Consider the following 22,931-nt stretch of genomic DNA (forward strand, 5'->3'; position numbering starts at 1 on the left):
TCAATGTATAATAGAAATAAATATGCTTTCAATTTAATTCAAATGTCCATTATGTATGTTCATAATGTGCATGTACTGTTTTACAAAAGAGATTTAAAAGCAGACCTGAAATATAAATTATATTATTTTGCTATTTCAGTACATCATAAGTCGCTATTCAAGGAGATAATAACGTTCAAGTAAATAGCACGCCAAAAATAGACAAAGAAGTACTTTAATTAAGTGCAACTAAACATTGGTTCACAAATTCAACATTTTGCTTATGCAATTGCAAATCATTACACATACTACGTACACTAGAATTTAAAACATCATACTATATGAACAGGGATGTCATCAGACAAATTCTAACGTGCTGCGTAGATAATATTTGAACATTAAATGTAATCACTAGCTTTAGAGAAATGACCCTTCTTCGCATGATCAGCGACAGTTTCACGGCAATCGTTGTGGTCGAACATAAGTAATGTGCATAGATATTTGTATCGTAACACTTTAAGCACGCTCCACTGCAAAACAGAAGCCAACAATTAACAAGATAGGCAAAACACAATGAACATGAATTTCTTTAAAATAAGAACCAACACTCACATCATTTTTCATCAGGCCACATTTCCAAGAGATTAATTCCATAAATGTTTCCATGTGTCTCATTGTGTATATACCACAATCATCAACATTGTAATTATTTCTCCAACTAAGCTTTGCAACAATGGGATCCATAGCCAACACAACGTTGCTAGAGTTAGAAGTTTTTGGGTTCTCACCCAAAAACCTTCCAAGAGCATCAATCTATGACAAAACATTTTAAACCAGTGTTAAGCGCGACTAATAGTCCCAATTCAATAGAACAACAAGAATGTGTCAAACTCAAACATACTGTTAACAGTGGAGATACACCATATTTCTTGATGGCGTCTTCATCTGAGAGTGAGTTGTCAAGAATGACGAAACGCTTCCCCACCAGGTCAACCACGTATAAGAAAAAGTGTTTCTCGTGTACAATTGGGAAAAAAACTGAAATTACAAAACAAATGACGTACAACCATAAGTACAGTCAAACTCTTCGAAGGGTACATTTTAACTAAGCATGAGGCACATGTAAAAAATGAGAACGGTACATTGCAATATAAAGTGACCTCATTTAATACAAACGCAAAGAAAATTCCCTTTGACTCAAACAGTTGAAATAAAACAAAAGCAGAATGCAGACATGGAATGATAGTATGACTCATGGTCTATGTTCCCAACGTGTGCATATAGTTGCAACTGCTCATGCATATTAGATATTCCCTACATTGAGAAATTACAACATTAACATTGTAAATGTTTAAAAAGTAAATTTAGTACGCTTAGAAAGTACATTGAGAAATTATAGCATTAACATTGTGTTAAATGGCCATTTATCCTAATTTGGCCTAATCTGAACTTTTTTAATATAAAATGGGTATATACAAGTTGAGGTTCAAATGAGTTTAGTAGTTGGAATTAAACAAAAAAAGAAAGGACTTATGCGATAATAGTATGTCTCAATTTTTTAAAAATGCAATACAACAATGGCAAAGAAAATTGCAAAGTATTTCAAGCAAACAATAACAACTTACGAGTGCGATTGAAGTTATGTCTATTCCCGGGAAAAGCTGCAACTCCATTTTTACACGAGCCTCGAATAATTCATAAATTTTTTCATCACTTAAACCTAGGCTGGGTTTCGCTAATACAGACTGCATGGGAAAGTGACGAAAGAGGGAAGTATAATATTTCAAAATACATATTACACACAGCATTTAAGAGTGTATGTAAATGTACTTACATGCACAAGCGTGGTAAAAAAGAACCGCTTCGGAGTACCAAGATTATTTTTTTCCTCTTTACAATTCGAATATGATGACCAACAATCAATTACAACACTCGAAACATGTTTAGACGGCTTTAATGACCACAAATGCATTCGCGTTGCAAAATAAGTCTTGTACGAATATAAGTGCTCACTAGAGCAAAAAATATAACAAATTACTTGTCATGTGTGAAACAGTGAAAATGACATACACAAAATGGTAATTTAGCAAGTACACATTTTAGATTACCTTGAACGACGATTGTTAGTGCCCCGGTCACTGAAAACATATTCAGCCACTTGAAAGTGCACCGCATTAAGAGGTGTTAACACATTAGTGTCATCTTGGATAGCAGAAAACAGCGGATCAAAACGAGATGACTTTTGCTTGTTGCTGGATAGAGGTATATAAGAAGGACTTGCCATGAAATGAACCCTTTTGGTAGCTGAAGAAGATTCACCAGTAATAGGGCGATCCCGTTTAACCTCTTTAGCTGCGGCTAACCTTGCCTCACTCTCAGCAAAGTCTTTCTCCAACCCTAAATCGAACGAAAATTCACCAGTGACAGGTACGGATGAGTTTCTCCACTTAGCACATTTTTCTCTGTGTTTAGCACGAGCAAGTTTCAATTTGTACGCTTTCTCAGCTGCATTTGCTACGGCAATAAACTGTTCATCCTCATCCAGTGTGCTGGATTCCCACGGCGGTGCACACGACACATCTTCGGTACCACCACCATATGTCAAATATACAAATTCAGTTGCTGAATGGGCCTGTTTGACACACTCTTCACCTGGGAAACATTGCAAACCAACCGCGTATTTCTCATCTAACACAACCATATCTTCCATGACTCTCTTTGCTGAAGCAGTGTAGTCATCTGCAAACTCCTGGACAAGGCACAGTATAAAGGTACATCTTTAGTACTATGAAGGTACAAAGAAAATATTTCGAAGTGAATCTTGAAAAGGAATAGTGAATACTTCGAGAATCAATGGATATACCTCCGGAGACGAGTACGAAATTGGAGATTTTGTATCAGTACTAACATCCCTCGACACTCTCCGCATTTTTTCAACCACTTGTCTACATGGATTAGAAAATCTAATTCTTTCCATCGGTCGACCTTTTACACGACCAAGACCAAATCGACCGACTTCCATCTCTGCTTTTCCCTTGAGAAAAGTGCGCAGAGATGTCCAATTCAAAAGAGTATAGTAATCTCTTTCTACGAATCGTTTTTCATGGACAACACGGTCAACATAAACAAGCTGCAAGTAAAAACAAGATTATGACTGGAAAATGGCAGGTTTTAAAACCATAATAACTAACAATAAATGTAACCCAGAAGATTTGTACCATTAGAAACAGGAGAGGTCCACCAAAGTGATTCTTCTTCCCCTTCTTGACCCAATCCTTTGTGTTATACCGCAAACTCTCCATGACAAATTGACACCAATCAAGCTGACCAATGGCAGACACATTCCTCAGCGATTTTAGTACATGGTGATTGACGAACGACTTCTGATTGTTGCGCATTAACCAAGACACAGCAAGCACCACAAAATTAATCTTAAATTGATCACTGTAATCATCATGAAAAAATAATATGCTCTGCAAGGGTCTTGATATCCACTTGACCATCAACATGAAATTGAGCTTTCCAATGCCCGTAAAACGCATCACATTCTGCATCTTTGTCACTACAGCATGAAAGTAAAATAGGTTTTCCTCCAATTGGAAGGCCAACAGCATCATGAATACAAGAAGCAAAAACACGAAAGCGCTGTTTATCAGGTAGAATGATGAAATCCGAATACGGGTTGTAGTTCTCAATTAACCAATAACCAAGGCGTAAAGGAAGCCTTGTAACCCTTAGCCAGAACAATGAAGAAAAACCAATCTCTTCCAGAGCACACCATTGATTGTAATCAAGGTGTCGAACGACATCAACAAAAATTTTAGGTGACATCCGGGTGGTAATACGGGAGAACGTTGGAGTAGGATCATCAACAGTAGGACTGAGGTTGTTCAACCTCGGAGAAATACGGCGTGTAACAGTTCCAGGATCGCCTTTGCGCTTCAATAACTGAAAGTAGTTTTGCATGTAATATTAATGATTTGTGTTGTGTTGTACACGTTTCACGAAGAAATGTCCTATCAGTTTTATTGAAATGTGCATGATCTACAACAATAATGTGCACGCAATTATGACCTTTTGCATGTGGTCTTAAATTGATGCTACTTACATTAAAAGTACTTAAAATTCAACAAAAATCCAAAAAAACACAAATTAGATCAAACTAAAAAACAACAAACAAATCGAAATGTATAAGCAAGTTACGAAATCAACAAACAATGCGACAAATACAAATTCCGATAGCATGCAAATAAAAACGCAAATTTCGATTTTAACAACAATACTGAACTCAAAATTCATCAATAAATGAATAATCTGGCAAAATGAACATAAGAAACATTAATTTAGGTTACAGTAGAGTTACATAAAACGGACTAAATAAATTAAGGACGAAATCGAAAAAAGCTTGAAGCTAAACGGTATATACCTTCATGACGAAATAGGTAAGAGAAAATCCAACAAAAAGACGAAAATGCAACTCTACAGAGAATAAGGAGAGAGAAATAGTTGAAAGCTTAACAAAGAAGGTCGGAATCCATGGTTGAAAGATTAACGAAGAAGCGCGAGGTAAATTTCAGGGAAAAAGAAAGACAAAGCCCTCAAGTTTTGGTAAAGGAGCGCGCGTTATAGGCCCTTAGATTAGCCGCGTCAGACAAGATCCAACGACTGACGCGCGTTCTCACCGTTCTCACGCTTGTGCCATTCTCATATGATCCAAAATCTTATTATTATTATTATTATTATTATTATTATTATTATTATTATTATTATTATTATTATTATTATTATTATTAGTATTATTAGTATTAGTATTAGTATTAGTATTAGTATTAGTATAGTATAAAAGACTACCACATTACAACACACTAAACCTCACTTTTACCATCAATTAGACTAGAAAATTAGACTAGTTAGTTCATCTTTCTCTAAATATTGTAGAACCCTAATATTTCCTCTCTCAATTTCCATTCAATAAAAAGTTGTAATCTTTCTTTAATTATTAGTTTAATTCTTCTTTTGTTCATTCAACTTCTTCCATTTCCAATAGTTTACATTTAGTCATTTGGGTTGTATTTGGAAGACAAGAAGAAATTCATCTTCCATTATTATCCAAGTTTGTTCCTTTCCTCTTTGTTGGTACAATTCTCATCTTTTATTTTCAATTACTTCATTAGTTTACATTTATTGTTTTTTACTTGTTGTTTTCATTCAAAGTTTCTATCTTTATCATGTTTACCATACTTGTTTGTATTTTGTTCCATTTTATTGTTGGATTTTCATTGCTAAACATGTGTGAGTAGTCCTCATTTAGAGCTTAGGGGGATCTTGGGTAGTAAATGGGTGTGAACTTGGGTTGATAACATATAGATTTGGGTGTTTTAATGGTTGTCACTTTCTTGCACATGAAGTGTTTGTAGAATTGCTCCTATGAAAGTTTGAGTATTTTCTCACATGTTTGGTTATCTTGGTGTCTATACTAGTGGATGAACAATCTTGGTGTGTAGACTATTGGATGATCTTTGTGTATGTGTGTGACGAGTTTTAGTTAATCACATGAAAGTGGGTTAATGAATTCTAGGTGTCCTAAGACATTAGGCATAATTCCTTGACTATTTGAATCACCTATTTCCCATATTTGCCTTGTTTCATGCCCAATAACCCGAGTGAACCCGAAAGCTCTAGTCTTTCTCATATTGATCAATTATAATCTTATTTAGTTAAATTTTATATTTAATTGCACCTTAGTTTACCATTAATCAAACCTCCTTCATTTATTAGGCTAAATTGAGACTTAAACGGACTAAGTATACACCCCCGCCATCTTTGTGTTCGACACCCTAATTATACTACTTAATTTGAGTTCTTTATAAATTGTTTTTGATTGGGAAACAACGACAAATCCCTATACCAAAATGGCGCCATTTGATGATTAAGATGTATGTAGTGTCGAGTTTCTTATCACCAACAATATTTATAACCCAATTTAGTAGTATAAATCGGGGTCGAACCACAAGGATGGAGGGGTTTCTACTTAGTTTGATTAGGAGTCTAGTCTAGTAAAAAATGAAAGGAGTTGATTTAAACTTAAACTACAAGATTTAACTAAAGCAAGCGATTTAGATGAAGTGTATACGATTGATTAAAGGACTAGGGCTTTTGGGTTCATCTAAATGGTTTAAGGGCAAACATGATGACTTAAGGGGTCAATGATGCGGGTTTATCCTAGGATGAACAATTAATGTCTTTATTATCCTAAAGGTGACTACTAACTTTCAGTAAACATCACACTTCTCTTAAACATACAATAACAAGACCACCATAAACTTTCATTCAATGGAGGAATTAAGCAATAATGAAGAAAGACATGTGCTTTCACTCACACAATTCATCAAACACCTTGTGTGCATGGATAAGAAAGATAAACAATTCACCAAAGACCCAAATAATCATACAATCATGCCCATTAATTCCATTTAGACTCCCCCTAAACCCTAGAAGGATTTCTACTCACACATATTCAAATGGTTCAAACAAACAAATGAAGAGGAACAAACAATTAAAAGAGATGTCATGCTATGAATTCCAACAATGATAAAAGACAACTTTAAAATGTAAACAATTGATTAAACAAGTAAATAAGAAGAGAAATGTACCAACAATGAGTAAAGATGGTTGCTTTGATTGAATTAATGAACAGAATCCTTCAATATCTCCCAATACATCCCAATAACCAAATGTAAACAATTGACAATAACTACTACTAAGCTAATTTTACTAAATGATTAAATATTGATTAAGGAAAGATTAGTTCTTTGATTAGGGAAATATTGCATAAATTAAGGAAAGTTTTTAGATCTAGGGTTCTGTCCACAACTCAATTTGGGAGGGGGTATTTATAGTCTTTCATTGGATTAGAGGACATGAGGGAGAAAAGCCCATTTACGCAGCTTGTTGTCCTGTGCCGGCAGGCCGGCTGCCGGCTATGCTTGCCGGCAGCGACATCTTCAAACTCTGTCAGATTTTAGACCTGGTGTTCTCTCTGCCGCTGGACCGGTCGCCGGCCTGCCGGCAGAGAGTCTTTAATCTTGAATTCTTTCTTCATTGGGGAAGTGCCTACCGGTTGGCCGGCTGCCGGCTACCTATGCCGGCAGCGAGATCTTCTTAATTTGCTCCAAAAAACACTTCAAAAAATGCCTAAGTGTTGGGCATGTGTTCCCTGCCGGTTGCCGGCTTGCCGGCAGAGAACACCTCTCGGCTTATTTTCTCCTCTTCTCCTTAAGGCAATGTTCCCTGCCGGTGGACCGGCTGCCGGCCTGTCGGCAGAGAACTCTGCTTCAGCTCTTTACCTCCCTTTTCTTCATGCTTAAGTATTAAAACGCCATCCTTGCCCTGATTTCTCTATAATCGCCTTGATTCCTGCAAGAGGGGCACACATAATCATAGACACGGGTATCGGCCACAAAATGCAAGGCAATGCACACAAAACCGACTCGAAAGGAGTCGGAATGCATGAAAGAAGAAGGGAAATTTAGTGCACATGAATCATATATCAAATCTCCCCACACTTGAACTTTACTCGTCCTCGAGTAAGTATGAGAAGTATCAAAGTGAATGCACGCTATAAGCACCACTTAGCTTATTCTAACTAATAATATCCGAATGAGAATTAGCGCACTCAACGCCCCTTCAACTCACAATTTGGCACTCAAGAGGGAAAAGTGCCCTATTGCAAGGCAAGTTGGGTCTTGCTACAAAATTGTGATGCATCCATCATGAAAGCACATAATCAAGCAATAGAATGCATCTAACAAAAATGGTCCACTTTCCTCATCTAAGCGGCCGGATTTTCAAGCAACAAAACACGGTCTTGGTCGGGAGTACCGTCTCAGAAGTTCCAACGGAGGTGCCAACCCCCTAAGCATGGCTAAAGCAACCCTAGTGTGACCAATACTCAAGAAACACATTCAAGAGCGGGGTAAGGGGAAGTAGGCAAGTCCGCCGAGAATTACAAAACCGACACGAGATTCAACCAAAAGACCCATGACTAAGGGGACCTAGGCCAACGACATCCTCACTGTTTTCACTCGTCACTCAATGAAAGAACAAGGTGATTTTTGTGACACATAGTAACCAAAGTCACTCTCCTAACTTGACTAGCGAGAATGTGCCTGCAATCTAATGTGTAAGGCTGTCCTATGTCCAATAAAATACAAACAATGGTACAATGCACACAATATGAAACAAGGGTTGTAACGGGGCTAGGGAGAAGGACGAAACGGGATTGGTGCAAGCACCATTTGGATAAACGTGGAGTTCAATATCAAGAATGATCGTGCTACCCTTCATCCGACTCTTTATTACAACAACTAAGACACGTCTATGCCCTAACATCGATTCAATGAAATCGTGCAAAAATTGCAAAAGCCCGACTTAACTTGGAAAAATCAAGACCCATTACAAACCTTTCAAAATGGTCTTTATTACAACAAAGTAATAACGGTCACACCGTAACAAATAGCTCAAGACTTAAGCTAATGTAAAAAAAAATGTGTAAACCCGACTCATTTGGAAAAACATCATTGACCACTTATTAATGCAACGGGTTTTTCTACCCCTTTAATGATGAGGATGGGTGTTGCATGCTCTTTTCTTTTTTCTTTTCTTTTCCTAACACAATATTTACAATCACAAGCTATCTTCTTTGTTGGCTTTTTCAAAACTTTTTCAATTTTCTATTTCGTTTTTCATTACAATATTTCAACCTCTTATTTATATACAACACCAAATGTAGACTAAATTTTGACCCAATGGACTTGTACTTCGTCCATCACTAAATTCCGACTCCACCACTTAGACACTTCTACAAATCACGACCCATTCTTGATCAAGGAGGGGTGATTTTGGGATGTAGCTCTTTTAGTGGGTATGCCAAAAGGAATAGGCTAAGGCTCAGAGGGGTGAATCAAAAGAGGAAATCAATGCAAGGGACGAAACTAAGCTAATTTGGCTATATGAGGTTCATACAAACGGATTTTGTTTCATAACATGTGCACAAAAATGAAATGCAATTCACGGTCTAAGGACGAAATGACACACTTATGCGTCTTGATGTGACACGCCTCGCGAGTAGGCCTACTCTCAAACCTAGATGGGGGTGGGGTATGAATGTACCCATCCTAGGAGGCTCTACCCTTACCTTTGAGTGGCTAAGTCGAGCCCTAGGTCTAGTCTACGATCTTAGGTCTCACAAGATCGGTCTAAACTCATTGGTCAAGCCCACCTCCCTCGGCTAAGTAAGAGGTCACGGGTGCAAGTCACGGGGAGGGGAAAGGCACAATTGGAAATATATCTCATCATGGGGGTACTTGGTTCCCTTCCTCGACCATGCTTATGCAAAACATTTACAAACTAAGTGCGACTAAGTCTAACAACAACACATATGCACATGTGACAAAATGCATGCGGGAATCGAAAGAACATGGAAATAAACGTGTAACCAATGTTTAATCCTAGCAGCACACATCAACACCAAACAATCCACAGGTCTTCCAAGGAGACACCCAAGGCAACAAAGTTCCCATTCTCCTTCAAAATATCCAAGATTCCAAAAAGAAAGAATAGTAAAAGGAGTAAGAGATAGGAAGGATTATACCAAGCGGTCTTCTAGCTCCTTTTTGCCTCAAATGGTCAATGCGCTATGCCAAAGGTTAGACAAAACATATATATACAATGCAAATGTTTTTGTATTTTTTCTGAAATTTTTTAATTTTTATGGAATGTTTTTCAATTTTATCAAATTTACAAGTATTTACAAATATATACAAATATTCACAAGAGTGGATATTTCCCTCCCCACACTTAAAATGTGCATTATCTTCAATGGACAAAAGCATAGGGAGTGAAGTAGTAAAAAGAAATGAACATATTTTTGTATTTTTAATTTTTGAAAAGAAAATAACATATTTTTGGTATTTTTGTTTTTGAAAATGAAAAGGACATGATTTTGGTGTTTTTAAATATATGAATTTCCTCCCCACACTTATTTATTTAGGCCCTCCCCACACTTATTTATAAACATGGGAGGGCATGTAGAGAAATAAAAGAACATGTTTTTGTGTTTTTCAATGTTTCAATTTTTTTTTGTGCTTTTTTTATAGATATGCAATGCATGATCTAATCTATATGCAATATTGAAATAACAATGCAACTATGCTAAATGGATGCAATTCCTAAATGTGACAATATATTACAAGATTGAAATCTAATGCAAGCCTAAATGAATGCAACTACATGATTCTATTCTACATATTATACAACTAACTAAATGCATGCAAAATGGAAATATGAATGAGAAGTTTGGATTGTAGGGGATCATACTTGACATTTGGATTGAAAGGGAGCGGAGATGGCCAAGTGTGAGGCCGTCTAGGACTCGTTGTCCTCATCATCATCATCATCTTCCCCGGTGCCGAACTCGGACTCTCTAAGGAAGTCGTCGGTGTTCATAGGACCGGAGGAGTCGCCAAATCCCAAGTGGGCTCGATAAAGGCTCACGTGCCCCCTCCTGAACCACTTCCAACCTCGGGGTTGCCGAAAATGGTAGGTGCATCTCCAAACCACTGAGCATCATGCCCATCCCCTTGAGAGGTGGGAGGGGGGAAAACCGGGGCGGCAAAGTAATTCGGCCAAAGGTTGATGTCGGCATAGACAAATGTCCCCTTGCTATGGTATCCACCATCCGGCTCAAGGTAATATGAAGGGTGGAGGTGGGAAGGATGCTCGTAGTTCCTCCTCATGTAATCGTCGTAAACCGGAAATTGACCCACTAAGTTGTCGTAGTAAGTCTGGTCTAAGCGTTGTTCAATTCCTCGCCTCTCACTAGCGGCGGTTTGCAAACCCAACTGCATGTCATTCATGAAGGTAATCAAATCGGCGTGTAGTGTTGGCGGGGGAGGAGGAACATGGCTAGAAGAGCCCTCACCGAAGTTGCCCCCCCCCCCCCCCATGGTTGAGGTTGGAAGGGTGGTGGTTGGAAAGATGAGGAGGGCATGGAGTAGTGGAGACTAGAAGGAGTTTCTCTCCGGTTGTCCCTACCATAGGTAATTGGTTGCACCGGGGGAGGTTGGGTTTCGTCGGCATCCTCTTCAATCTCAAGGAGGTATGAGGCTTCACCGGGCTTGATCTTAAATTTAGAGGCGTTGGGAATTGGGACCGAATTTTTCTTTTGCACTTGCCAATAGTCGATCCCATCAAAAGGATTGGTTTTAATCCACTCAAGCTTTTTTGTTATCCAATCCTTTGTGATGTAGCTTTCCCCCCGGATCCACCTCAAGTTGGTCAAGTCCACCGGGTTATCGAGACACTTAGCAATTCGGGTGATGAGGTCACCCACATGGAGAGGGACTTTTTACCCCGGAGACATAGCAAGCTTGCTCAAGTAAAGGGCCAAATGATGACCCACATTTATCTCGTAGGGGGTCGGGGCGGTGAGCAAATAAGACCCTAAAATCTCCAACTCCACGACTCGGAATACCCATGGCTCGTGAGTTGCAAAAATGGAGCCCCCCACAAATCGATGCCATATTCTCATGGGGGCATTGTGACAAGCAATTTCCGGTCTTTTGACGCCATTTCGATCATCTAACCCCGAAATGGCTTTCCACACCCTAGCAAAGTGAGCATTCTCGGGTGGCTTGTAGTTTGTGGGATTTGAGAGACCGAAAATTCGGCACAATCTAGCAAGGGTTATAGAGTGGTCCCGGTTCATTAATCGGAAGTGAATTTGGGCAACCATTTGAGTTTGCCGGTGTTTATCGAGGCAAAAACTACTAAGGAATTCCCAAGTGAGGCGGGGATAAGTTTCCGCATGCATATCATACAACCCCTTCATTCCAACACCTTTAAACAATTCAAAAGTCTCCGTGTCTAAACCCAAATTCCTCATAGCCGGTCGAAAAATGAACCTAGTCGGGGTAAGGGGCAATTTTTAAACAAGATGAATTTACCTTTTTGTGCTTGGGTTGCAAATACCACATCCGGAAAGTCGGGATCCGAGTTGGTGTCGGACGTTGCCATCTCGACTAACCTTTGTTGTGCTAGTGCCATTTCTGCCCTTGTCCTCTTGTTTGCCATGGTTTTTGGTGATTTGGAAGTGGAAAAAGGAAGGAGGAGTGATGGTTTAATGGAGGATGAAGGTTGGATGGGTGATGGATAAAGGTTGGTTAAGATTTGATGGTGTTTGGTGTATTTTGGTGGTGATGGAGAGTAGAAAGGAGGAAAAAGAGAGAAGAAAGATTGGTAAAAGAATGAGGGAGATAGGGGGTCTCGGGTATTATTATTGCTGAATTTGTGTGTCCCTGCCGGTGGACGAACCGGCAGCCGGTCTGCCGGTAGGGAGCACATCCCATATTTCCAATAAAATTCGATTTTCCTCAAAGAATTTTGAACTCGCTGCCGGTGCAGGGCACCGGCAGAGAGCACCCCCAAATCGCTATTTTCATCTGCAGCATATCCCCTGCCGGTGAGCCGGCCGCCGGCCTGCCGGTCGGGAATTCCTTCTCTTTGTCTTTTCTCCTTTATTCCTACGTAGTGGGTTCCTCTGCCGGTGGGCCGGCTTGCCGGCATAGGATTTCCTTCCTTCAACTTTTTCTTCTTTTTTCATTCATTGTGGATCTCTCTGCCGGCCTGCCGGCAGGGACTTCTCATCAGCTCATTTTCCTTGTTTTTCTTCAAAAATTTTACAGCTCGCTGCTGGTCCACCGGCACAAAGTTACAATGCTTCATTTTCAGCTTGTTTTACTCCTTTGACTCATCAAGTCAATTCCCGACTCCTTCACTTACCCATTTTTGCGAGTTTTCAGCTTTCAAACCGACGCCTCATGTCGGGATTATGGGTAAGGCTAAGGGTCCCGCTTCGCGATTCAAATTTTGCCATGAATGGTAAATCCAAACTATCTCAAGTCCTAACTATATGCATGCTATGTACAAATGGTGGTTCTTGTGGAACTCCACCAAACCATTTCTTGTTCAAAAATTTCAATTTGCCCTCTCCTCGGGAAGGGGTTCCCCGAGGTAGAGCACCTTAATCAGTCCTTTGTTGTTACCCTCATAATAACGCTTAACGCGTTGACCATTGACCCTAAAGGTTCCCCCTTCCTCACTCCAAAGTTCAAATGCGCCATAAGGAAAAATTTGCATCACCTTGAAGGGTTCCGACCACCTTGATTTAAGCTTGCCCGGGAACACCTTAACTTTGGAGTTGAAAAGGAGAACAAGGTCTCCCACACTAATATCTTTCTCCGTGATCTTGCCATCATGCCATTTCTTCGTTTGGTCTTTATAGATTTTGGAACTCTCATAAGCTTCCAACCTTAATTCTTCAAGCTCATTCATTTGGAGAAATCGCACCTCTCTGGCGGCATCAAATTCAAAGTTCATCTCCTTGAGAGCCCACCAAGCCTTGTGTTCTAGCTCAATGGGCAAATGACAAGCTTTACCGTACACAAGCTTATAGGAGGTGGTACCAAGGGGTGTCTTGTAGGCGGTTCTCAATGCCCATAGCACATCCGGAAGATTTTGTGACCAATCCTTCCGGCTCTTGTTTGTGACTTTCTCAAATATGGCCTTGATTTGGCGGTTAGAAACCTCCACTTGCCCACTAGTTTGAGGGTGGTAGGCAAGGCCGGTTTTATGCCACACTCCATGTGATTCAAGTAGAGATTTGAAAGTACTTTTGCGGAAATGTGATCCGCCATCACTTATGACTACTCTTGGGGTCCCGAATCTTGGAAAGATCGTGCCCTTGAAAAGCTTTATCACAACCTTGCTATCATTGGTGGGAGAGGCTACCGCTTCAATCCATTTGGACATGTAGTCCACCGCCACCAAGATGTATTCATTTCCATAAGAATTGGGGAATGGTCCCATGAAGTCTATGCCTCAACAATCAAAGAGCTCAATCTCCAATATGTTGGTGAGGGGCATCTCATTTCTCTTTCCAAAGTTCCCAATCCTTTGGCATGCATCACACGATTTCACCAAGTAGTGGATGTCCTTAAACATGGAGGGCCAATAAAATCCCCCTTGGAGGATCTTGGCAATAGTTCTTGAGGTGGCCAAGTGTCCCCCATAAGCGGAATTGTGAAATCGTTCAACAATCTCCAAGCCTTCTGATGCGTGTCATTTATATGATGTTTTACATCTCTTTATACACGCATTTCAGAGCTCATTTATGTAATATTTGCTGCTTTTCTCCCTATTTCCGTCTACTTCCGTATTTTGTACTTTATTGCAGAAATGTGAAGAATTCGACGGGAAATCAAGCCAAATCCGCCCCCGAGTAATCTGCATTGCAAATGACGTAAAGGAATCACTTAAGGAACGAGCTTGGTGCGCAATCCAAGGCCCGAAAGACGAGTCCACGAGTTTAGAGAAGTCAATTAGCAGCTCAGCCAGTCGATCGACTAGATCCATCAGTCGATCGACCAATGCTCGGGATCCAGAAGCTACTGTTTGCTGACATCCAGTCGATCGACCAGCATTATCAGTCGATCGACTAGCTTTCTATTCCAGACGTGAATTTAGAGATCGTCAATCTTGAAGCCCGTGAAGTTTAGGTTTAGGAAATAATTGTTGCGTTGGTTGCTATATAACGTAACATAAAACCTTTCAGAGAGATATCAAGTTTTCATCTAAGTTTCTATCACAATACAGTACTTTTAGTTCTAGCCTATTTCGAGTTAGGGTTTTGGGTTATCGACTTTAACATTGGATTTATGCCTTTGCTCTTAATCTTTCCTCTTTAATCTCGGTATTCATTCTGCCCTAATTTCAGTTTTATTGTTTTACTTCCATTGTTAGTATAGAATTGATAGTTAGTGTTCCCAAGCCAATTATCGCTTCATCATCGTTGTTATTTATTTTAAGTATGAATTCCGTAATTGTCATGAGTTTTATTGTTGTTTTTACCTTCACCATGAGTAGCTAAATAGTTAGTGCTAGGATGTAGGCGATTTATGGCTAGGCGGCATTAGATTGAACACGGACTGAACCCGCGTGTCAGTCGATCGACTGACATTGTTGGTCGATCGACTGACCTTGTAAGGTTGTCCTTCGTTTTAATTGGTTTTAATCTCGTATTTAACAAATTGAATGCATGCGACCAGTTAGATACCTATTTTGTGACCGACCCATTAGATCGAAAGATAGGGAAGGTTATTTGACCGTCAATTGAATCGACTAAACTGTGCTAAGATCGAAAGATAGGTATAGTTTAGACCATTAGTCGCTTTTCAGGACGAAAGTTAGTATTAGTGACATTAGGGACCTATAGCGAGATCGAGAGATGCTATTTGTTAGGAGTGGACCGAGAGGACCTCTTATTTTCCGCCTTACTTGTGTTTGATTTAGACCGACTCAATTTGCTGCCGCCGAAGCTATAATGACCCGACCATCCTAGTAACCTTCTTTTATCTGTTTAAATCGTATTTTTTGTTTATTTTCCTTTTATTGTTATTAGCTATAGAACAATTCAAATCAACCCCCATATTAGTTACTTCAGACCGAACATAAATCAACTAAAATTTACAACTGCCTCCTTGCGGATCGACCCTGTTACCACTAGCCTAGGTTAGTCTTAATAGGAGATTATAAATTTTATCTTTGGTACTCACAGCGACGGGTATCACCTTCCTCTCTAGAAACACATCTCCGGAACATTCCATCCCCACACTTGCGAAACAAGTGGGGATCATTCCAAAAATACCGCTTGGCATTATGTCTCAATTTCCTCCTTTCCCTTGGTTCCATCTTATCCGGTATGAAACCACTCACAATGTAATTTGCAAAATCCGCAAACCAAGGAGTTTTGAAGCTAACTTTCATTAGGCTATCTTATCTTAGCCATTCATTGATTGGTGAACTCTTGTCTTGAATTCCATGGTCTTCAACGGTCAATCTTGATAGGTGGTCGGCAACAACATTTTTCGTGCCGGCCTTGTTCTTGATCTCCAAATCGAACTCTTGAAGTAATAGAACCCACCTCAAGAGTCTCGGTTTTGCATCCTTTTTCACCATCAATTGACTCAAAGCGGTGTGATCGGTATACACCACCACTTTGGAACCCACCAAGTATTGCCGGAATTTTTCAATGGCGTGCACGATTGCTAACATCTCTTTCTCGGTAGTTGAATAGTTGCATTGGGTTTGGTCAAGGGTCTTGCTTGTGTAATATATGACGTGATGTTTCTTGTCAACTACTTGCCCTAGGACCGCCCCAACCGCGAAATCCGATGCATCGCACATGATCTCGAAAGAGAGGTTCCAATCCGGAGCCCGGATTATTGGAGCCGTGACCAATGCTTCCTTCAACCTATGGAAAGCCTCAAGACAAGGTTCATTAAATACAAAAGGGGCATCTTTGAGGAGTAATGAAGTTAATGGTTTTGCTATCTTTGAAAAATATTTAATGAAACGCCTATAGAATCCGGTGTGGCCTAGAAAACTCCTCACTCCCTTCACATTGGAAGGAGGTGACAAGTTTTCTATGACGGCAACCTTAGCACCATCAACCTCAATACCCCTTCTAGAGACAATGTGACCGAGTACAACCCCCTCCTCTACCATAAAATGACATTTTTCCCAATTTAGGACAAGGTTGTGCTCCTCACATCTCTTCAACACATTAGTCAAATTGACAAGACCATGATCAAATGAGCCCCCATGGACTCTAAAATCGTCCATGAAAACCTCCATGCTTTTCTCTAGAAAGTCCGAAAAGATTGCCATCATGCACCTTTGGAAGGTGTCGGGCGCATTGCAAAGCCCGAATGGCATCCTACGATATGCATAGACACCTATGGGACAAGTGAAGGTCGTCTTTTCTTGGTCCTCCGGGTGAATGGGGATTTGGAAGAACCCGGAGTAACCATCTAGAAAGCAATCATTTTTCATCAGGCCACATTTCCAAGAGATTAATTCCAAGAGTTTACATTTATTGTTTTTTACTTGTTGTTTTCATTCAAAGTTTCTATCTTTATCATGTTTACCATACTTGTTTGTATTTTGTTCCATTTTATTGTTGGATTTTCATTGCTAAACATGTGTGAGTAGTCCTCATTTAGAGCTTAGGGGGATCTTGGGTAGTAAATGGGTGTGAACTTGGGTTGATAACATATAGATTTGGGTGTTTTAATGGTTGTCACTTTCTTGCACATGAAGTGTTTGTAGAATTGCTCCTATGAAAGTTTGAGTATTTTCTCACATGTTTGGTTATCTTGGTGTCTATACTAGTGGATGAACAATCTTGGTGTGTAGACTATTGGATGATCTTTGTGTATGTGTGTGACGAGTTTTAGTTAATCACATGAAAGTGGGTTAATGAATTCTAGGTGTCCTAAGACATTAGGCATAATTCCTTGACTATTTGAATCACCTATTTCCCATATTTGCCTTGTTTCATGCCCAATAACCCGAGTGAACCCGAAAGCTCTAGTCTTTCTCATATTGATCAATTATAATCTTATTTAGTTAAATTTTATATTTAATTGCACCTTAGTTTACCATTAATCAAACCTCCTTCATTTATTAGGCTAAATTGAGACTTAAACGGACTAAGTATACACCCCCGCCATCTTTGTGTTCGACACCCTAATTATACTACTTAATTTGAGTTCTTTATAAATTGTTTTTGATTGGGAAACAACGACAAATCCCTATACCAAAATGGCGCCATTTGATGATTAAGATGTATGTAGTGTCGAGTTTCTTATCACCAACAATATTTATAACCCAATTTAGTAGTATAAATCGGGGTCGAACCACAAGGATGGAGGGGTTTCTACTTAGTTTGATTAGGAGTCTAGTCTAGTAAAAAATGAAAGGAGTTGATTTAAACTTAAACTACAAGATTTAACTAAAGCAAGCGATTTAGATGAAGTGTATACGATTGATTAAAGGACTAGGGCTTTTGGGTTCATCTAAATGGTTTAAGGGCAAACATGATGACTTAAGGGGTCAATGATGCGGGTTTATCCTAGGATGAACAATTAATGTCTTTATTATCCTAAAGGTGACTACTAACTTTCAGTAAACATCACACTTCTCTTAAACATACAATAACAAGACCACCACAAACTTTCATTCAATGGAGGAATTAAGCAATAATGAAGAAAGGCATGTGCTTTCACTCACACAATTCATCAAACACCTTGTATGCATGGATAAGAAAGATAAACAATTCACGAAAGACCCAAATAATCATACAATCATGCCCATTAATTCCATTTAGACTCCCCCTAAACCTTAGAAGGATTTCTACTCACACATATTCAAATGGTTCAAACAAACAAATGAAGAGGAACAAACAATCAAAAGAGATGCCATGGTATGAATTCTAACAATGATAAAAGACAACTTTAAAATGTAAACAATTGATTAAACAAGTAAATAAGAAGAGAAATGTACCAACAATGAGTAAAAATGGTTGCTTTGATTGAATTAATGAACAGAATCCTTCAATATCTCCCAATACAACCCAATAACCAAATGTAAACAATTGACAATAACTACTACTAAGCTAATTTTACTAAATGATTAATATTGATTAAGGAAAGATTAGTGCTTTGATTAGGGAAATATTTCATAAATTAAGGAAAGTTTTTAGATCTAGGGTTGTGTCCACAACTCAATTTGGGAGGGGGTATTTATAGTCTTTCATTGGATTAGAGGAAATGAGGGAGTAAAGCCCATTTACGCAGCTTGTTGTCCTGTGCCGGCCGACCGGCTGCCGGCTATGCTTGCCGGCAGCGACATCTTCAAACTCTGTCAGATTTTAGACCTTGTGTTCTCTCTGCCGGTGGACCGGCCGCCGGCCTGCCAGCAGAGAGTCTTCAATCTTGAATTCTTTCTTCATTGGGGAAGTGCCTACCGGTTGGCCGGCTGGCGGCTACCTATGCCGGCAGCGAGATCTTCTTAATTTGCTCCAAAAAAACACTTCAAAAAATGGCGAAGTGTTGGGCATGTGTTCCCTGCCGGTGGGCCGGCTGCCGGCCTGCCGGTAGAGAACACCTCTCAGCTTCTTTTCTCCTCTTCTCCTTAAGGCAATGTTCCCTGCCGGTGGACCGGCTGCCGGCCTGCCGGCAGAGAACTCTACTTCAGCTCTTTACCTCCCTTTTCTTCATGCTTAAGCATTGAAACGCCTTCCTTGCCCCGATTTCTCTATAATCGCCTTGATTCCTTCAAGAGGGGCACACATAATCATAGACACGGGTATCGGGCACAAAATACAAGGCAAAGCACACAAAACTGACTCGAAAGGAGTCGGAATGCATGAAAAAAGAAGGGAAATTTAGTGCACATGAATCATATATCATAGGTATAGGTTGGATTATTCCCATGAAATAACCCTATATTAAACGTACAACTACAGAGTTGACGTGTCAGCCTGTAGTTGAAAGTTCAATTTTTTTGTTTTCTTTACCTAAGGCCCCACCACATTACCCACTTTCCGCACTTTCTATGAATCTTTTTTATTTACCTAAAACACTAAATCTAATTAATACTCAAAATATGATAGTTCTTATTTATTTATTTATTTATTTATTTATTTTATGTCATCAATTAATAGTGTAACTAGTTTTTGTACCCATGCAAAAAGCACGGGTCGCTTTAAATATTAAGGTGAAATTCGGTATTTTAATTAATGGTTGGTAAATTATTAAACTTTATGCTTCATATTTTACTACACGTCATTTTAGCCGCTCCTTTTTACCAGAAACATCTTTAGAAGCTCACCGAAGTGCAACGTAAAATAGCTTCATTTTTTTGTTAATCAATAAATACACACTTTTCTCAAATTGATACATTTTTTTGAGAAAAATCAAATACAACTTGATTACTGAAAACTAAACCGTGCTTATTTGTTTGGGTAGGATGAGAAAAATTGAGTAGCCTTATTACTATCATAATTTGAGTGAAGTATATTAAAGTGCAATCTGACAACACTATCAATTCACGGCGCACTGAAAACTAAGATAGTTATACATTCTAATAATTTGATCATTTACTACACCATTAAAACTCATAGGAAATTGAAATTGCGGTATCAAAATCTTTTTTAGATTTAACCATCATGAAAATATGATTTACAATAATGACAGTTATCTACTTGTCTAGAAATTTTGATAATCAACCATCTCAACTTCTTGTTAATATAAACATTTCACTTACACATTAATCATGTAAATACTTCACCTACTCCATAATCAAACATTTGAAGAACCAATAAAATACTTGAAATATTCTAATTTTTCGCTAATTAATGGCATTCTTGATCTATCTAGGGAATGATTTTTTCATTCAATGTAAACGCTTGTTGAATATTAGAATAAAACTCCAATGCCTTCTCCCTATCTATTTACTTTTGTAATCGATCAATAACTAAATGCATACATAGAAAAGAATTAGCGGTAAAAGTAATAGAAACAAAAAGGAAGAATTCTTACCTTCTATATGGAATATAATTATGATGCAAATGCTTAATCTTTCATTTGTTAATTAAAATTAAAATATATTTATAAAACAGTATTACCCAAGACATATTAAGAGTCACTAATTTAACATAATTAATTAATTACTAACTAAATACTATGAATTATGTGACCACAATCCACATTAACTTCTAATAATAATCTCCTAGATACATTGCATACATTTTTTGAGGTAAATGATGAAGAAAAATTGACGTCCAAATACATTTGGTTTAACCTTTTTACAACTTTATAATTTTTTTTTGTTAAAAAAAGTTTAAGTAATAATTACCAAAAAATATTTTACCTTATATGAGATTCACAACCCCTTAACTTATTATATCATACAGTGACATGTTATTTGGTAAATAAATCTACAACGTGAAAGCCAATTTGGATTCTCTTCATTTTTTTCTTCGTGTTTTCTCTCTAATACACTAATATTTTTATATATTTTCTGTTTCCATAAACATTAATTTTATAAAGATTACAACCATTAGATCGCGACGAACGAATTCGAACTGACTATCAGAAATAAATGGAGAGAATTCAAACCGCGTGAAGGTATGCCACTTCGTTTTTATAAAGCAAAACACATTCACTATCTATAAGTAATGAGAAATATAAATGAAGCTCACTTCCGTTTTTGTACTTATTAATAAAGGATAAAGTCTCTACTGTATTTATTGTTGTCAATTTACGTATTTCGAGTTAACAAATCAATATGTAAACTACACATTATAGGATTACATACGCTTTTGACTTCTTTTTAGAACGGAAAAATATACATAAAACAATGACCTTGATTGGTTAGACAAAATGAAGGAAAGGAAAGGAATGTTTATACATAAATTGTACATTCTTACATTTGTTTTCAAATGGAGTGTGCAACAATTGAAAAGTGTCGATACTAATATTTAAAAGTATTAAAAAGTATATACGAAATACTAAACTAATAAAAAATTCAAAAAACTAAAATATACTCTATATAAAGTAAGACGTAAGCCACTGGTCTATGATATACTTGTATACTCTTGTAAAGCAAAACGCTCAATTACTTACATATATATGATACAACAAAAGCGTAAATGATCTGTCAACTTTATAAAATTGTTTGAATAACTTAATCTTGAGATAAAGCACCCCTAACATTAATCTGCAAGAAAAACAAAAACAATCACCCATTATATATACAATGTAAAGTCTATTAAATTAACTACAAAGTATAATATGTAAATGCAATGATCAATAAAACAAACTTACTTGTTGCGAAGGAGGTGAGATTTTAACAAAATAAAAGTGTCTAAAGTGGTTTCATGAAATGACAACTCCAAAGATTGTAATATGCATATGTGAAGTACAAATCATACATTCAAGAAGTCATGTCAAAAGACATGTAATCAATTCAAAATTTTATAACAATTTATTTCCATATTTCCCCTTTGGAATTCTTTGGCATTTATGCCATTAAAAAAGGGTAATTATTAATTTGCTTAAACTTTGAATTATTATTTTTTTCACAATAATTTGCTTAATAAGTTAGGAGAGGGATTTAGAGTATGTGATGTGGTTAAGTAATGTGTTATAGGTAGGCTTTAATTATATTTGTGTAGATTAATTAATATTAACCAATAGAAAAATGACATGTGAATTAAAATTAAATGTGTTATGTTGCTTTTTAATTAAATTGTATAGATTTATGAGAGGAAACCAAAAAGTTTGTATTAATTTTGTATTAGAGATTTAGTTTTTTTTTTTTTTTTTTTATTTGCAACTAATATTTTTGAAATTTTTTTTACTTATTTGTATCACTTTTAAATAAACGAATGAAAATATAGAGTCCTTGTCAATTAGGTCATCAACATGCCTTTACATATTATTTATTGATAGATTAAAGAAATATTATAAGATCTCTATTTTGAGATCAACAATCACTTAATAATGGTTAAAACCATTCAACACCTGAAAAAAAAATATAATATAAATGATAAAAAAAAATTATTGTCATGATGGTTGAAAAAGTAATTTGTGAAATTTTAATGGTTTTTCATAATTATCTACATTTATTTTTTTATCATTAATTATGAGAGTAACTTTTAAATGTGGAATTGATAATTTTTTTTTTTCATGTATACTAGTATACTACTATGCTAGTATTTCCACGTGGACTATATTTCGTCACGTCACAATTAATTGTTGCCATGTCACATCTATTTTGCCAATGTGACATTTAGCCCATGTCTACATAGCTTTTAATGTCTAGTCTTTTAGTACTCCCTCCCAGTCGTCATAATGTTCCCCTTTGATAATGACACGATACTTAAGGAAAAGTATTAAAATAGGAGTAAAAGAGTTGGGTGGGGTTGGTGATAGGAGAGAAGGATGAATTATTAGTAGTTAAATAAAGAATTGTGGGGCCAAAACATA

At 37.6% G+C, this 22,931-nt stretch overlaps 1 protein-coding gene across 1 annotated transcript; it reads right to left on the reverse strand.

The window, feature by feature from the left end:
• Positions 1 to 495: 495 nt before the first annotated feature.
• On the reverse strand, positions 496 to 3,857 carry LOC141641419 (uncharacterized). The gene is made up of 6 exons (XM_074450079.1): positions 3,198 to 3,857; positions 2,843 to 3,109; positions 2,088 to 2,728; positions 1,814 to 1,991; positions 666 to 792; positions 496 to 509 (listed from the first exon to the last, which is right to left on the reverse strand). The coding sequence occupies exons 1-6, from the start codon at positions 3,594 to 3,596 to the stop codon at positions 496 to 498; spliced, it is 1,626 nt and encodes a 541-aa protein (XP_074306180.1). The 5' UTR covers positions 3,597 to 3,857.
• Positions 3,858 to 22,931: the final 19,074 nt, after the last annotated feature.

The sequence above is a fragment of the Silene latifolia genome, chromosome 2, assembly GCF_048544455.1.
Source record: "Silene latifolia isolate original U9 population chromosome 2, ASM4854445v1, whole genome shotgun sequence".
NCBI lineage: Eukaryota > Viridiplantae > Streptophyta > Magnoliopsida > Caryophyllales > Caryophyllaceae > Silene > Silene latifolia.

Excerpts from the sequence above, each read along its gene's own strand:
- LOC141641419 (XM_074450079.1), bottom strand. The coding sequence starts at position 3,596 with ATGATGCTGTTGGCCTTCCAATTGGAGGAAAACCTATTTTACTTTCAT. Across the intron at positions 2,729-2,842 it reads TTTCGTACTCGTCTCCGGAG|GAGTTTGCAGATGACTACAC; the intron begins GTATATCCATTG and ends TGCCTTGTCCAG. Across the intron at positions 793-1,813 it reads TTTTTACCACGCTTGTGCAT|ATTGATGCTCTTGGAAGGTT; the intron begins GTAAGTACATTT and ends GTTTTGTCATAG.